At 46.9% G+C, this 17194-nt stretch overlaps 1 protein-coding gene across 1 annotated transcript in view; it reads left to right on the forward strand.

Moving 5' to 3' along the window:
* Nucleotides 1-1679: 1679 nt before the first annotated feature.
* Nucleotides 1680-17194, forward strand: part of LOC311630982 (xanthine dehydrogenase/oxidase-like) — a gene marked incomplete at its 5' end in the record, with an annotated part of 57000 nt that continues 41485 nt past the window's right edge. Inside the window, 6 exons of the mRNA XM_084900659.1 lie at nucleotides 1680-1721; nucleotides 7502-7559; nucleotides 7786-7882; nucleotides 9401-9509; nucleotides 12842-12968; nucleotides 13798-13859. Coding sequence (XP_084756785.1) covers nucleotides 1680-1721; nucleotides 7502-7559; nucleotides 7786-7882; nucleotides 9401-9509; nucleotides 12842-12968; nucleotides 13798-13859 — 495 coding nt within the window. The remainder of the gene's footprint in view (nucleotides 1722-7501; nucleotides 7560-7785; nucleotides 7883-9400; nucleotides 9510-12841; nucleotides 12969-13797; nucleotides 13860-17194) is intronic.

Raw genomic sequence — 17194 nt, forward strand, 5'->3', positions numbered from 1 at the left:
TACAACGCTTGCGCTCCTTTCTTTTCCAGCCAGCCTTCCTGTGGTTTTGGATGATAGACGTCCTTTGAATTAGGTTTAATTTTTTAAATTGTTTTCTGAGCAGCAGACCAGTTGTTTACCTATGCCGCCATCTTGGTTTTCCTATCAATATTTTTATCTTTTGATGAAGGAGGGGCCAGCAAATTTCATTTGCTGCCTGTTTTAGATGTTGGGATAAGGCTGCTTCCTGGACCTGCTGAGGTTGACATCTCCTGCGGACCCCCAGGCTCAGGGGCCTGCCCTTTTGTTGTGTCTCCATCCTGAACTGGGGGCCTACATGTTCCCTCAGGCAGGAGACAGACCCCGTGACAACCTTGTCAACTGAAACAACGCAGCCGACTGACCGACTGACGACTGAGGGGAGTGGAAATGTCATCTCTGCCCTTGAACTGGCCTGGCCCTGGCCTTGTACAGTCCCCAGACCACTCAGCATCCCAGAGTTGGGGGGACCTAGGGGACCATCATGTTCAAGCTCTTTGTTTTAGAACTGCAAAATGTAAGCCCAGAGAGGGTAACTGACTTGTTTAAGGTTGCACAGCCCTTTAGTGAGAGAGATAGGCCTACTGCAAGGCTGTTTGACTGCCAGTCCAGACTCTTTAAAAGAGATCAATACATCAACTTGTGCCTTTTCGTAAGCATTTGGGTCAGATGGCTGGAAGACACCATAGAAATGGAGTTACACTGGCTGGGAAGAAGACATGGAGAGCTTGGGGCCCTAGATGAACACTGTGGCAAGAGGGCCAGAGGCCTTCAGCTGCCTAAGCTCCTAGGTCAGGAAGCTCAAGTGGGATTCTTTCTTAAGCCTCACACGTGTGCACAAAACCATACGTGCAAAGCATCCCCTCTTTCCAAATCGAGGTGCTAAGCCATCTATGCAAGACTTGTGGAGGGGGTGGCTAGAAACGCTTTTGTCATCGTCAGCTAATCTCCTATCTCAGGGAACAGGGATTGAAATGTAGAGTTTGGGAGATTGGAGAGAGGATTTCTTTGAAAATAACAAGCTGTATATCCTCCTTACCAAAGGGGGCAGGAATGGGGGAAAGGGAGAGAGCTTTGAGTGGGCCACTCAGAAGACCAAACCATGAGAGCAGCTTGGGAAGCTGTGGTTGGCTCAGCCTGAGGCAGCAGGACAGGAAAGGAGCAGTGTGAGGGCAAGGAAACCAGTGTGGGTACACTAGAGGACACCACCCTGCTATAAGTATAAATGGTAAAAATCAAGTGCAGACAAGGAGGGTGTGAGTCAGCCCTACTGCCCTGAATCTGACAATGGCCCCCCCCCTCCTTCTGTCTGGTCAGCCAGTGGGAGGATGAAGCAGGTTCCATGGGGCAGTGCCTAAGACCCATGGTGACACTGCCAAGGCTGATAATCTCGCTGATTCCATGCCTTCCTCTGTGTTCTATGACACAGGTGTCGCGGGTGTGATGTGCCTGTGAAAGATTGCTTTCATTTTCCTTGATTATGCAAACCGGTGGCTTTTGCCAGTAACTTTACCTCCTGAGGCTGTACGTTTGTTCCCTCCTATTGGCCTACTGGTCTCATTATTTTGGGGAGGCGTATTTTTCAAGTGACAGAGGAGTTATAACTGACCTTGCCTCTTGAGACTGAGGTACCTGGAGTTCAGGGGCCCCACCTGTTGACAATGACAGCGGACGAGTTGGTTTTCTTTGTGAATGGCAAAAAGGTAAGCAGGAGCTGACTTTTGCTTTGGCTTACGTGCTCCCTGGAAAGGGCTGTGTGTCCTGTGGAAGAGTCTGTTCTCTCTCTTTCGTGCTCTCTTCTCTCTGTCTCCCTTTAAAGGTGTGGCTGCGTTTGGGGTGAACTTGGGGAAAGAAGACGCTCTCCAGGCTAGAACAGAGTCAAGATAGATACTCAAGGGGCAAAGGTATGAGGGGAAGGGAAGCAAGGAGAGAAGTGTCTGTGGGCTTCCCTCACCACACCCCACCTACCCCACAGCAGGAGAGACACTGGCAGGAGGCTGAGAAGGGACGACAGGGTTCTAGGTGAGATTGGAATTCACCCACCACACTTCTGTTTCTGCATTTAGTCAAATATGTTCTAAGGCTTCTGTTGATCTCTTTACAGAGGGAAGGAAGGAGAATATGTTTTCTCGATAATATCAGGATATATTGTGTACGCAGCCTTTGCTTCTGATATTTCATGTATGGAGTACATATGCTGACATCTTGTGGCAGGCACATTTATTTTCATGAAGGGCATGTTTGCCCCTGCCCTTAGTTCTTCATATTAATATTGCAGATTCCCTTGATAAAAATGGACCATTTGGATTATCTTCATGGGTAAGGAAGGTGAGGGTGGGATGGGGCAGAGGGGGACTTATTACATGGGGACCATGTCCTTGCAGCACTGGAAGGATGAGGACCTTTGAAAATTGTAATGTAGGTACAGAGAGAGAGGGTGCAAGCACATTACATTGTCTCTATCTTCATCTTGCCCTCCCTACATCATTGCTGACTTGCTTGCATCTGCTTTAGTCCCGCATTTGGGGGACTAATGAACAGTAAGAGGGATTGTTGCACATTGAAAAGAGCCATGTGACCATGTGGGTGTCTAATGTCCACAGGGAACCCCCAAAAGACTATTTTATTTGTTTTGTTGAATTGGCAGTTTAGAGAAGAAAAACAGGGTGACTTTCCTGGTAATTTTCAAGAACTAAAATGTGCTTCATAGGACATCTAATGCTTAAGTGTTAGGGTGTATCTGAGTGACGAGCAAGAAAATTCCATGAGCTACCATATCATCAGTGCTCCGAAGACTGTGGATTCAATGAACGGTGTGACAGGGAGGCACAGGGGAGCGGGGTCAGCCATGCCCTTCTGGGTTCAAAACTGTCTCCCCATGACAGTTTCTTTCCAGGATTGGCATCTGGCAGCAAACCAAGAGGTAGAGCAAAGATTCCACGTTGGTCTTACCCAACATTTCCAACAATTTTGTTGCATTCAGCAATTACACTGTAGAGACTTAAGAAACAGTTGCTGAATTGGCTTTCTAGAAAGGTGTCTTCTGTGGGATTGTTCTAAGATATTTTTACTTTGAATGAGCAGCCGGGCTTAATGACTTCCAAGGCCACACCTACCTCTAAGATTGATTTTTAAAAATATATATATTTTATTGATTTTACACAGAGAGGAATTGTGACGGACAGAGAGTTAGAAATGTCAATGGGAGAGAAACATCGACCAGCTGCCTCTTGCACACCCCCCACTGAGGATGTGCCCGCAACCAAGGTACATGCCCTTGACTGGAATCAAACCCTGGACTGGAATCGAGTCCGCAGGCCTACACTCTATTCACTGAGCCAAACTATTCACTCTATTCACTCTATGTCTGATTTTTTTATTGAGAAATCATTCCTGTGTGTCAGGACAAGTTTTCTGTTCTTTACAAATTGTTTGCCCTGAGGCACGGGAGTATTTGAAGGGAAATCTGGCTTGGAAGAAATTGCTTTCTCATGAGTTTTATTTTCACTTGAGGAAAGCAACTTCAAATTTGTAGATGGTATTAGCACATCAAACCCTACCATCTATTATGGCCAGTTTTGGTGATAAATACCCATGTTTGAGAAACCAGTGGGAAGAGGACAGGCAGTGCAAGGAGTGGTGAGGTAAAAGCAGTACTCTAAAAACAAGACCCAGTTAAACAATCCCCAAACAAATTAAGGCAGGTGTGAGTAAGCGTGTTCCCATGTCAAATGTTCTAGACCATTTGTTCTAGGACATTATACACAGAAGTTATCAAACAAGGGGCCAGAACTTGGTGACTCACTCTTCAGTGTGAGCCTTCTACTCTCGCTGTCCTTCACTAGCTGGGGCCCTGGGGAGAATGTAAGATACCAGCCATCAGGTACCCAGGGAGCCTTCTGTGGTGGTGATGGGCCTTGATGGCTGTTGTTTTCCCTCCTCCTCCTCCTTCTTTTTTTTTTTAAAAATATATTTTATTGATTTTTTTACAGAGAGGAAGGGAGAGAGACAGAGAGCTAGAAATGCCGATGAGAGAGAAACACCAACCAGCTGCCTCTTGCACACCCCCTACTGGGGATGTGCCCACAACCAAGGTACATGCCCTTAACCGGAATCGAACCCGGGACCTTTCAGTCCACAGACCTACGCTCTACCACTGAGCCAAACTGGTTTCAGCCTCACTTCTTCTTCTGATCAAAAGTCAGAGTGGAAGAGAAAGAGCTGCCCAGGTTTTGTTATTGTAGTGATAGTCTTTTGGGAGGGTAGGATCCTTGCTTTTCATAGCCATCACTCTCTGTTTCCTGGAGACTGTGACATTTGGAGGAAGCATGTAGGGTGCAGCTGAAGGTACCCAATAGTATCCCCCCACAAGAAGTCAGTGTCAGTGATTCGAGCCTCTCTCTCTCTCTCCCTCCCTCACATCATTGACATTTTGCAAGTTCCTCCCAGCCCTGGGCATGTGTATATACATGGCTGGAGGCATTGCCATTTAGGAGTTTATGAACTAATTCAGAGGTGGATTATGGTTACACAAAGTAATATATTTCAAAATGTATTTCACAGGAAACCATCCCCATGAGATACCCTTCTTAGATATTCTTAAACCACTCAGCCCAGCGCTGGCATAAAGTAGATGACCACTTCATGTGAGTGGGCTGAATAGATGAATAGCAAAAGCCCTAAAAAATCCTCTGGCAAAGAAATTTATTTTTTAAACTTTGTATTTTAAGTTTGCAGAAATGTTACAGGAAGGCTGCAAAAAAATATTAAATAGACTTTTCCTACCTGTTAACATTTTGCCACATTTGTATTTTATTTGCCTCTCTCTCTCTCTCTCTCTCTCTCTCTCTCTCTCTATATATATATATATATATATATATATACACACATATATATATATATATGTATTTATAGGCATGTACATAGATATATAGGTATATGTATTATAAGTACACAATTATATACTTCTTATGTATGTAAATAATAGAACTAAATATATAAAGCATAACATTTTATTTCTGAATCATCTGAGGGTAAATTACAGACATCATACCCTCTTACCCCTTAAACTAAAAATAAAGATATTTTAACAGAACCACTGATTTTAAAAATCAGGAAGTTTAGTGTTGACAGAATACTATGATCTAAAATCTATGGATTTTATGCGACATTATTTCAATTTTCCCAGTGACGTCCTTCATGACTCCCCCCATCCCGCCCCAGCCCAGGATTGCATCTTGCAGTGAATTGTCAAGTCTCTTTAGTGTCCTTTAATCTGGAACAGCTCCATTGCTTTTTTTGTCTTTTGGGATGTTGATGTTTATAAAGAGAACACGTCAGTTGCTTTTTTTGGAATGTTCTTCATTTTGAGTTTGTGCCATGCTTTCTAATAATTCCATCCAGAGTCTGCAGTATGGGCGGGAATTTCAGAGAAGTGGTGCAACCTTCTTGGAAGGACATCATGCCAGCGTCCATGTTAGTGGGTGTGAACTTGCTCTTTGGGTTAGGTGGTGCTCAGGTTTCTGCGCTGTTAGGTTACTCTTGCTTCCTTTATCATTAGCAAATTATCTGTGAGAAAGTTCTTTGAGGCTGTAAATATCTCCATTATCAAACTTTCACTCACATTCATTTTATTATCCGTTAATGTTAACCATTCTCAACTGGATCAATTGTGGGACAGATTATAAGATGTCTGGTCATGTTATTAATTGGTTTTCTTCTGCCAAGAAAACTTTCCCTTCTCTCCAATTTGTTTCTTTCTTTATTAATTATGAGTTCAAATTCATGAGTTTTAACTTTACTTAATGGATTATAAATGCATTTTGGCCACTATTAGTGTTGGTGGCTGAGGTTTTCTAAAACAATCTGCCTAATGCAGTGTCTCCTAAGCTCCCTTCCCCACAAAGTGTTTTTCCTGTGGGATACCCACTGGTGTCCCATTGAGAGAGGATTCCATGGGGTTTTCTTGAGGAAACCCTGCAGCCAGGCCCTGAGAATGGTGCAGCCATTCTCTGTTGGAATTCAGGGAGGTGGGCTTGTGGAGAATGATTTAAACAGTTCTCTCTTTCTCTCGCTTCCTCCCTACTTTCCTCCCCCCTTCCTCTCTTTTTCTTTTTTTGTCTCTCTCTTATGCATGGCCTCCATTAGGTCCATAGTCAGCACTTCATGTGCTTCGCTCTCCCGCACTCTGGGAGTGCACCCCAATCCCAAGCCGCTGCTTTAGCTGTCTGGTGGGCCTGCCTATAGGACTCTCTTTCATGGCCCACGTAGAAAGAGTTCCAATTCAGAGTTCAGGTTCTGGAGAAGGGCCGCACACAAATGAAGAGACTTGAAGAAATTCAAGTCGGTGATATGGGGGGCCAGGCAGTAGTCCAAATCTAGTGGGAGAACTACTACCTGCTCTGGCCCTGCCATCCCTTTTATTGAGGCTTTGGGGAAAACATCTTAGGCAACATAAACAGAAATTTACATGTAGCCCTTGGCAGGAAATAACAGAAACTTTCGAGGGACAAACAAGGTAGATTCTGCCTCAGCTAACAATATCTCAACTAAAGGTTAGAGCAATTAAGGTTGTTGACCAGCCTTCCTGGCTTCCTGTCAACATCTCTTTTTTAGTGAAACTGATTTGTTTTCCAGCACCTGCCCCTGGCTGTTTAGATGGGCCAGACCACTGCTTCCCCAGTACTGCAAAGGTCACATGCTAGCTTCATGAGTGGTGCTATGAAAGCCCCACTCATGACGTGTGAGGTGCGAGCAGATACTTCTCTCTTGACTTTAGCAAGATGTGGAAGTCATACCACACGGCTCTCTACTGAAACCCTCATCACAAATTCTCTCCTTTAACCACCCCACTCACCCAAACCCTTTCATCCTTGATCATGTGTGAAGAGGCATGGAATGTTTTTCCATGGATTTCCTCTGAAAATTTGCTCTGGGAACTCGCATTTCGCTCTGTAGACAACCTCCTCCATTTTATTGGAGATCCCATTTATGGCCCTTTGTTTGGAGAGTTCTCCTTTTCTGACAGGTGTTAGTGTTGTTGACTGTGATAGCTCAGTGTGTACAATACTCCTCTGTGAGCACAGGTCCACGGACTGGGTCTCCGCTGTCCGAGTGTGGACACCCCAGGAGGTAAACCCAGAGCCTGCACGCTGCCACCTCAGCTGTCCCTGGCATTCACACATGGGCAGCTGGAAATGAGGTGACATGTTTGATTTAGAGAGGGTTTTGCCTCAGTCAGCCCAGTACGGCAGTTGCGACACCTAAGTGCTCATGGTGAGTCCTACTGTGGAACCTTAGGATTGAAGATGTCAGCACATACTTAGTTTGGCTTGTAGTGAATATGTTTATTCTGATGGAATTTTCAAGAGAAAGCTCTCTAGTTTTTGTAAGATATTTAACACATCCCCACTAACTTTACCAATTATTTTTAGAAAGAAAATGGCTAAGTACACCTATGATATATTTTTCTGTTATTTTGTAGGTGGTGGAGAAAAATGCAGACCCAGAAACAACCCTTTTGGCCTACCTGAGAAGAAAGCGTATCCTGACTTTGGAGTGGGCTAAGGGAGAGGACCAGTGGGACTCCTTCTGTGGGTTGCATGTCATTTTCTCATGATTGCTGTGTGGGTCTGCTACCTCCCTGGTGGAGGGGCCTGTGTGTGACAGTGGATGGCTCTACAGTCAAAGCTCTGCACAGTATTTCCCAGCAGCCCAGCAAAGACCCTTTTTCTCTGAGTTCATGTTCCTTAACCCATGACCATTCAGTGGGGCTGAGCGGGACCAAGCTGGGCTGTGGGGAAGGGCGCTGTGGAGCTTGCACCGTGATGATTTCCAAGTATGATCGTCTTCAGAACAAGATTGTGTATCCTTTTCCTGCTGGCTGATTGCCCATGTGAGGACTATGAAGTAGCAGTCAGCTTGTGAGTGAGGGAGTGAGTGAATGAGCGTGTGTGTGTGTGTGTGTGTGTATGTGTGTGTATGTGTGTTTGTGTGCACGCACGCACGCGAGCACCCATGTGCACACATACATGTGACCTTTCTAAAATCCAATCACATTTCACATCCCATGAAATCTTTCAATAGGTCTCCATCACCCCCAGGATAAAGTCCAATTTCTTTGTTTAGCACACGAAACCCTTTACAATGCACCCCACCTTTCCTCTCCAGTTTTCTTTCTCTCCATGCGCCCAGCACTCCATTCATCAGTGCATTCTAGTCCCTCCTGTAGGGACAATTGTGAACAACTAAAACTCCATTTCCGCTATTTTCTTGGTCTTTGTGTAAGCTGTTTTCCAAGTCTGTTTGGATATCCTTTCTTCCAGGACTTCTGTACATGGCTCCTTCTGGGAGGCACTGCTATCTTGAGGACTCAGAAAAATACCATTTCCTCCAGGAAAGCTTTCTTGAGCTCCTAAACTGTGTTATGTGCCCTTTGTCTGAGCTAGTCCCATAGTGCCCTGTGCACAGCCCTCCTGAGCACCGATAACAAGATATTTAAATTTCACCTTCACACTGGCTTGTATGTCTCTGGTTGACTGCAAAGGATTAAAGAACAGAGATTTCATCTTATTCACCTTTACTTCTCAGCCCTCAGTAGAGTGCCTAGTATATGACTGGCAATCAACAACAATCAAGTGAATGAATGATGGATAAAGGAATGGGTGTAAGCAAGGTCTAAGGCACATGTGTCAAACACAAGGCCCGCGGGCCAAATCCAGCCTGCCAGGCCTTGGAATGTGGCCCGCACGGCGCTGTCATCACTGCACTCTGCTCTCAGTTTATGACATTGTCAGTTTATGACTGTTGAGTAAACCATTCGGCCCGCGATTTAGGCTGGATTTTAGATTTTGGCCCCTTCTCTGATTGAGTTCGACACCCCTAGTCTAAGGGGTTGGTATCTCATGTCTCCTGAGAAATGGGGGAGGTAGAGGTAGGTGAAAACAGGAAAGCAAAAGTGCCTGGAGGTACGAAAATTGAAGCGGTGAAGGAAGGGCCCCACAGAGAGAGGAGCACATGTTGGGCCTGGTACCTGCCAGAAAACTTCCCCCTAACTCAGCCTCCAGGGTCGGGCTGAGTCAGAGGCGTCTGAAAGTGACCCTGGTTCCCTTGATCCAGCTGGGAGGCATAGGGTGCCCTGCTGCCTGACCCCCAAATGCAAGAGGGTTCAGGCCTCACCGTGGAGTGTGTGTGTGTGGGGGGGAGTGTCCTATGTTCCTTGGTCAGAGTCTTGGGTGGAGAGTCAAGAACACCTGTAGGAGAGGAAAGGACATTATGCAGAGTGGTAAGAAACGACACAGCATCACAGTCTCCCCAGCCCTGCACTCAGGTCCATCCTGATGGCCTGAATGGACAATGAAATGACCTTAATCTGGGGCTGCAGCCACTTTTCTGCCAATGCCTGCCTGGCCCCCATCTGCAACTTGCACCATGTTGCCGTGACGACTGTGGAAGGGATAGGAAGCACCAAGACGAGGCTGCATCCTGTGCAGGTAACCAGAGCAATGGAAGCTCATGACAAAGCTACAGACTTGCTTTGGGTTGTTGGGCTGTCACCTTTGGGCAAAGGAGGCATCGTGAGCGGGCCACTTCGCCATCCCCTTAGGGGTGAGGGGTGGGCTGTGAGGCAGGCAAAGGAGGAGGCGCCCGTGCTGCTGCTCTCTCCTGTGGCGGGTGAACATAACATTGCATGACTCCAAGGTGACCAAGAGGTCAACTGAATCTGGTGGCTAGACAGTCCAGCTGCAGGGAGGAGAGCTTGAATATGCTTTGGAAACCCCTTGCCTTCCCAGATTCAAGATTCCAAATGCTCCCTGTCCTTTGATAAAAAGGCCACCTACTCCCTGCCCCCTGAATGGCAATTCCATTGAATCTCTCACCAGCCACCGCAGATAATACAAATGTGAGCTGCCAGGCCTCCATCCTCATTGAATGCAGGTAAACAGGCCTGAATAACAGAACAGAGACATTTGAGTGCCTGACCAAGACTTTCTTCATGATGCTACCAGACCCCCTGAGACTAGGCACCATGTAGTGAAACTGAGAATGAAACTGAGACTGCTTTTGGGTTAGAGTGGGCAGTAGTCTGGGAGGTTTTGTGGAGAGAAGTAAGATGCTCTCAGGTGACGTGTAGTGGAGTATGCGTGGGAAAAGAGCACTGCTGGAAGAAAAGGACATTATTTTCAGTGCTTTTTGTTTGTGGAAACCGAGGCAGGGAGGTCTTTGCGAGATTACAGTCACAGAGGGTGCCAGAGCCACACCCATGTCTTCCTCTTGCCTTGACCATTCGGGGAGACCAGTTGTCCAGAGCATGCTTTCCTTGGGCTCCGACGTGAATGTGGGAGCCAGGGCCTCCTGTGGAGCAAGCTGGTTATACTCCTTGGGAGGAGTATCTGGGACCAGCCAGGTGAACCAGGGTGGGGTGCAGATGGTATTGCTTCATCGCTGTGACTTCATTCTTAGCTTAGGCAGGAAAAGGGAAAATTGCTAAACTTGTTCAACCTGAAGGAGATGTGAGAAGGTTCATTAGGGCTTCTTATAATTATCCTTGAGATGAAAGAAAGAATGAACAGCTTAAATACTGAAATTATATATGTGTAATTAGGCTAAAATCCTACCTTTCCCGTGACACAAATTCTTATTCCCATGCTCTTATTTTGGCTCCCAGATAAGCTGTAGAGCTAGATTCCACTTTTCCTTGTCTACTCATTTTTTTTTCTCTCTTGGTTTCTGTGACACTACACTCCCCTCATTCTCCTCCCATCTCCATGCACTGGTCCTCTCTGCTCAGTTCCTGTGGCTACAGCTCCCTAGGGCCCCCATCCATGTCCTTCCCTTCTCCATCTTCACACCCTGCCAGTGTGAGTTTAACACCATCTACATGTGAACAGTATGCATATTTATACCTTCAGCTTTGACCTCTTCTCAGAGGTTAGGTTCAGATTCCCTCTGCCTACTTGGCATCACTACGTGGTGTCTAGTCTCAAATGTAACAAAAGCCCATCCTTTCCCTACTCCTTTCCTCCCCAGTCTGTCTCCATCTGAGTCAATGGCAAGAGCATCGATCCACTTGATCAACACAAACATCTAGGCATCACCTTTGGTGCCTTCTCTTTTATGCCACCCCCACTCCATCCAGAAGTAGTGTCTACCTCCCAATCCTACAGTGACACCTCCTTTTTCTCTCAGTTTCCCTATTACTGCTTGGTCTGAGCCACCATCCCCTCTTGTCTGATCCTCTGTTTCTAGTGTTGCCTCCTAGCACCCATTCCTCACCCAACAGCCAGAAGAGTCTTTAAAAACATAAATTAGATCTTATCCCAATATGGCTTTCCATCACACCCAATATGGCTTTTCGTCAAATCAGACCCAGAATAAAAATCTGGGTCCTGACCCTGGCTTATGAGGAACTGCATGATCTCTACCAGAATTTCTCTTGTCCCAGCGGGTTCTATCCACACTGACCCTTTGTCACTCTAGCACACCAGGCTATGAACGTGCTGTTCCCTCTACCTGGAATACACTTGTCCCTGATCCAAATTGTTATTATATTCAATTTAAAAGTCACCTTTTCAAAGCCACCACTTCTGACCACTTTGAGAAGCATGGTCACTCAGGGCTTCTTGAACTAATTTTTGTCATCTTGAACTAAATTTTACATAGCACCGATCTCCTGAATTTTTTTTTTTTTGTGTGTGTGTGTCAATATTTTTCCGACTAGGACTTAATCTTCATGAGACCAGAGACCTTATCTCTCTTCCTCACTGTCTGGTCACCTACCATGCCTGGCACATGATAGTTACTCAGTAATTATTTAAAAAATGAATGAATATATATGCTAGTCACTGGGGATACAATATTCTAATAATTTTACTTAATGTAAGTGCCAAGAGATACTCTTAATATTCATAGTAATAATAATAATAATAATAATAATAATAATGTGGAAAATCTCATAATGAAAAATCTTGCAGGTTTGAATGAAAATTTTGTGATAATCATTGCATATCACATGTTCTATTTATTTTTAAAAATATATTTTATTTATTCATTCATTTATTTATTTTTTACAGAGAGGAAAGGAGAGGGATAGAGAGTTAGAAACATAGATGAGAGAGAAACATTTATCGGCCTCCTGCACACCCCTACTGGAAATGTGCCCACGACCGAAGTATATGCCCTTGACCATAATCGAACCTGGAACCCCTCAGTCTGCAGGCCAATGCTCTATCAACTGAGCCAAACCATTAAGCCTCACATGTCCTATATGATCCATTTCTCAACTCTTATGGATGTGGAGGGTTACCACTAGACAGTAGTATTCTAGTTTGGAATAAGATGTATTCAGTTGGCTCTGAACAAAGGCTGGTTGAGATGGATTATGGGGCAGTGTAGGTAACAGAAGGTGACATAGCTCTTCCGTTTACTGTGTGTGTCTCTGGGTAAATCTCTTAATCTCTGGACCTGCTTCCTCCTCTGCTCAGGGAAGGGAACAGAGGGAGAGAAGATGCTTTTGGTTCTAATAGGCACTCTCCTACTAATAATGAACACTGCTTGAATTGTATGCCAGGTATAGTGGTAAGAGTTTTTGTGAATTATATCACTGAATCCTCAGGTAAGTACCAGGACGAAGGACCTGTGGCTCAGAGAGGCTCGGTGATGTGCCCAAGGCCACAGTTGGCAAGTGGTGGAACTGGGATTTGACTTTGTGCAGCATCTGCTGCCCACATTGCTTGGTCGATGTGGCTTGGCTTCAGTTGAGTCACGTAGCAAGTCTGAGAGGGGTTCTGCCAACACAGGTGTCCATGTCATCTGTCCCTTTTAGGAGAGAATTTCCAAAAGCCACGGTTCCCAGTGCGGGTTCTGCACCCCCGGCTTCGTCATGAGCATGTACACGCTGCTCCGGAACCAGCCCGAGCCCACCATGGAGGAGATCGAGGATGCCTTCCAAGGTATAGGCCTGGGCACAGCCCAGGAGATAGGGAGGCAGATGGGGCTCAGAGGGAGTCAGTGCGGGACCCAAGTGGAAGCCGGGATGGGCCAGGACTCAGAGGCACTGCCTTAGGAGAAGAAGCTCAGCCTACCCACACGTGTTGGCTAAGATCTGCTGGTGGGCTGGCCTCTCTTAGTTTGAGGGACACACAGGTGGGTTGAAGACAGCTTGCCTTGGTGTTGATCTTCCCAAGATGCCTTCCTGCCCTCCCTCTGCACTGGGAGACCATTTGGAAACTCCACAGGGCCTAGTGATATCACTTCCTTCCATCTCAGCTTCCACCAGGACAGGAATCTGCAGGACAAAGGCCCATCTGAGAAGGCAGCCAGGATCCTGAGCTCCGGCAGGGATGGCTTCCCACATTCCCTCAGTGCAGGGGCCTAGGAATCTGAGCCAGCTGTCTGTTCCTCTGAACGGAATAGAGAAGACTCCCCGTCCATTCGCCATTTCAGTCCATCATTTATTCAATCAGTTATATGGAGTCCTATCATGAGCCAGGCACCACACAAGGAATAAGGGACATGGGGGTAAAAGACACCATCCTTCCTCCAGGGAGTTTGTACTCTGAGGGAGAGAGAGTTTCACTGATAGCATGAGGACTTGGCACCATGGAAACACCTAGGGCATTCCAGGAAGTCTTCCTGGAAGAAGTGGTAGATGTTTTGAAGTCAGCAGCACAAGGGAGAAGGGGGGTCATTGTAGGAAGGTGTCTGATCCTTGGGCTCAGCCAGAGCCCCTCACCTGCCCTGGAGCCTGCACTGCCATCGCCCCTGTTCCTTGTCCCACAGGAAACCTGTGCCGCTGCACAGGCTACAGACCCATCCTCCAGGGCTTCTGCACCTTTACCAAGGTAAGTGGGCGCCCCAGGACATCAGTGGCCCTGCTCCTAAAGCAGCCACACCCTGCAATCACAGTTGGGAGGGATGCCAAGGGCCTCTGCATGACAGAGAAGAGAGAGAAGATGGCCAGGTGGCAGGTCCCCCCATTGTGGCTACCTGGCATGAGCAGAAGACTCTGCCATTCTTATTCAGAGAGGGGTTCTCATCAATAGCACTGGGACTTTTTCTCCAGGAAGAGCCTGGGGAACTGGTTCCTGGAAGTGACCTGGTGCCCTAAAGCTAATTACCTTCAGGGAATTTAGGCTTGGCAGCCTGTCTTGGAGACTGGCCTGCTCAGGCCATGCCACAGGTACTGACTGACTCAGCACCCAGGCTCCTCATCCTTTCCTCTCCTGGCTGCCTTGTGCAGTTGGTGCTCTGCTGGGCTGATTAAACTGCTGACCAAATCGCCAATTTTCGAAGTCCTGCAGTGTTCCCAGCATGCTGAGTGAGAAGCCACAGTGAAGTGTGTGGGCATCGCTTATACAAACATGGGCACACAGCTGCCACCTGGCAAGGAGGACTCATGGCCAGCCTCTTTTCTTGACTTAATCTCCTCAGATTTTACCTGATTCTCCCACTGGGTCAGGTTGATCCTTACTCCAGGCCAATACCTCCTCTCAGCGTGATTCAGGGTTGCTGGTAGAGTCAGCATTTTGTAAGTGCATTCCAAAAAGGAGTGTTTCCTGCAAATAATTCTCACGGGTGGGGATGAAAATGGGGCTTATAAGGGTGGAAGACACCACACCCTGATGAGGAACTAGGAGGTGTGGATTTAGAGAAAACTGTTTGAAAGCTCAGACCTAGAGTCTGCAGATCTAGGTTCAAATTCCATTTCATCATTTAACTGGGTCATGGCCTTGGGCCAATTTCCTTGTTTCTAAAAATGCAGATTATAATAATACCTGCCTTATCATGAATGTTGAAAGTACTTCTTGCAAAGTCCTCAGAACAAGCCTGGGCACATCTTAAGTATTCAGCAAGTGACAACTCTGAATCACGATGCCGGTCCATTTCTTCCATGACTTAATGCTTGATCTCTATAAATGGTGCAGACTTCCCTGAGAACCAGAAATCATTAATCTTGTCCATGAGTGCATTTCATAGGAGGCTGCTCAAAGAGAAAAAATTTAACCAGCCTCCTAGTTTCTCAAAAGAGAAGGGCTTTTGAGTAAACCTGATAATTATGCTCCTTTCGAGGGTGGGTCCTGACTCCATTATTTGGCAGTGCTTCCCTCTGTCCAGCTGCAGATCAGTGTGGAGCTGAGATGAGCTGAGCAGCTGACATGCCCTGCCCAGTGACCTTGGAAGCTCATGTCCATGACTCATTAGAGACTCCCAGCTGTTATTCAGGTTTCTCACTCTTTTAAATAAATATCCACACCTGAGGAATGAGGGCATTTTTTTCCATGGATATTTACAGCAAGTGGAAGGGAGGGGGGGAAGGGAGAGAGAGAGAGAGAGAGAGAGAGAAAGAGAGAGAGAGAGAGAGAAGAAACTTTGACATGAGAGAGACATATTGATTAGTTGCCTCTTGCTTGCACCTCGTCCAGTGCTGGGAATTGAACCTGCAACCAAAGTGTGCGCCCTTGACCAGAATTGAACCCATGACCCATTGGTCCATGGGTCCCATGCTCTAATCAGTGAGAAAACCAGCCCGGCAGAGCTGTTCACTCCTGTTTTACACACAGTTCTATCAAACCTGCCCATCTCATCTTCATGGCCACAGCACACACTAGGAAAGGGTGAGGAGCATCTTCTAGAGGGAGGCAAACTTTTCCCAGTGAGAAATGACAGTGTCCATCCAGCAGCAAGCAAGGAAGGGAAGGAACCATAAAAACAACCCTGAGCTCAGTGTCTCCTGAGAAAAGTTGAAATCCGTGCAGGGGGAAGGCAGCCATATCCAGCCATAGTAGACCTTGAGGGCACTGACACATCCATCACAATCATTTATGTCATAAACACATCAATGAATTATCAAGAGCAAAGATTTAAGTAAGAACATGTTGGCATTCAGTGCCCTGGGAAAATGTGTGTCTGTGAAATACATCCTTCCCACCAGCACTGGGTGAGTGTGGCTGGTGCCCCTCACTTCACTTGGGACCTGGTGACTCCCTGTATCATTCCATCTCCAAGAAGAAAGATGAGATAGGGCACTATAGAAACCTCCCCTTTCCTTCCTTCCTTCCTTCCTTCCTTCCTTCCTTCCTTCCTTCCTTCCTTCCTTCCTTCCTTCCTTCCTTCCTGTCTAAATAGGAAGGGCAAGGGCAAGGTGGGGGTAGAGAGAAAACCAGAGCAACTCTGAGATCTGATGACAGCTGTGAATGCCAGAGGGGCCTGTACTTAGGGCAGCATTTGCAGAGGGTCAAGGAAGAGAGGTTTTCTCTCCCAATGCCAAGTCTGCCAGTGCCCTCCAGTTCTTAAAGGCCACACCCTGGCCCTCTGAGAGCTTTCTTGGAGAAAACAGTAGGTTGTGACTCATCCTTTGGGAAATGTCAGGATAGAAAGGTGTCTCCTGTGACTCATGTGCAGAGGGGCTGCCCCCAGTCAGCTCTTCCAGTAATTGGTTGCCCTGAAAATGTGCCTGGGCTGTGCCTGGAAGTCCTCCCCACTTGGCCTCTCAGCACAAGTCCATGATTCAGGAGAGTCTTCTGGGGTCTTGAGCTGGGAGTCCTGCTTTCTTTGGGATACAGCAGTGAGGTGAGAGGCAGCAAGCTGGGTTCTCCTCTGTGCTGTGCTATTGACATGCCAAGAGGTCCTGGGCAAGTCCTTTCCCCATCGTTAATGGGTCATCAGACCTGTGCACTCCCCCCGGAACAGGCCCACGATGAGGAATAAAGAGCGCTTAGCTTTCTGGCATGAAGTATCTAATCAGCCGTGGTGATGCCCAGACACACTTGCTGGACACAGCTCTGGACCCACAAACAGAGTTGGACATTCTTGTTGGGAGCCCCACAAAGACTCCAACATGGATGGTGCCCAGCCAAGACCTTGTTTGATCTAAAAGTAGGGAATTTCTGTCTTAGAGGCTTCCTAAGGGAGCAGCATTGAAGAGGGAAACGGGTATAAACAAATCCCATATAATAAAGAAGTAATATGCAAACTGACTATCACTTCAACACATAAGATGGCCCCCACATGGTTAAAGATGGCTGCCCCCATGTGGACACAAGATGACCGCCACAAGATGGCCAGCAGGGGAGGACAGTTGGGAGGGACCAGGCCTGCAAGGGAGGACAGTTGGGGGCAATCACTCTAGTAGGGCAGGGCAGTTGAGGGTGATTGGGCATGCAGGGGAGAGCACTTC

This window comes from Pipistrellus hanaki (genome assembly GCF_964339955.1).
Source record: "Pipistrellus hanaki genome assembly, chromosome: 12".
Lineage (NCBI taxonomy): Eukaryota > Metazoa > Chordata > Mammalia > Chiroptera > Vespertilionidae > Pipistrellus > Pipistrellus hanaki.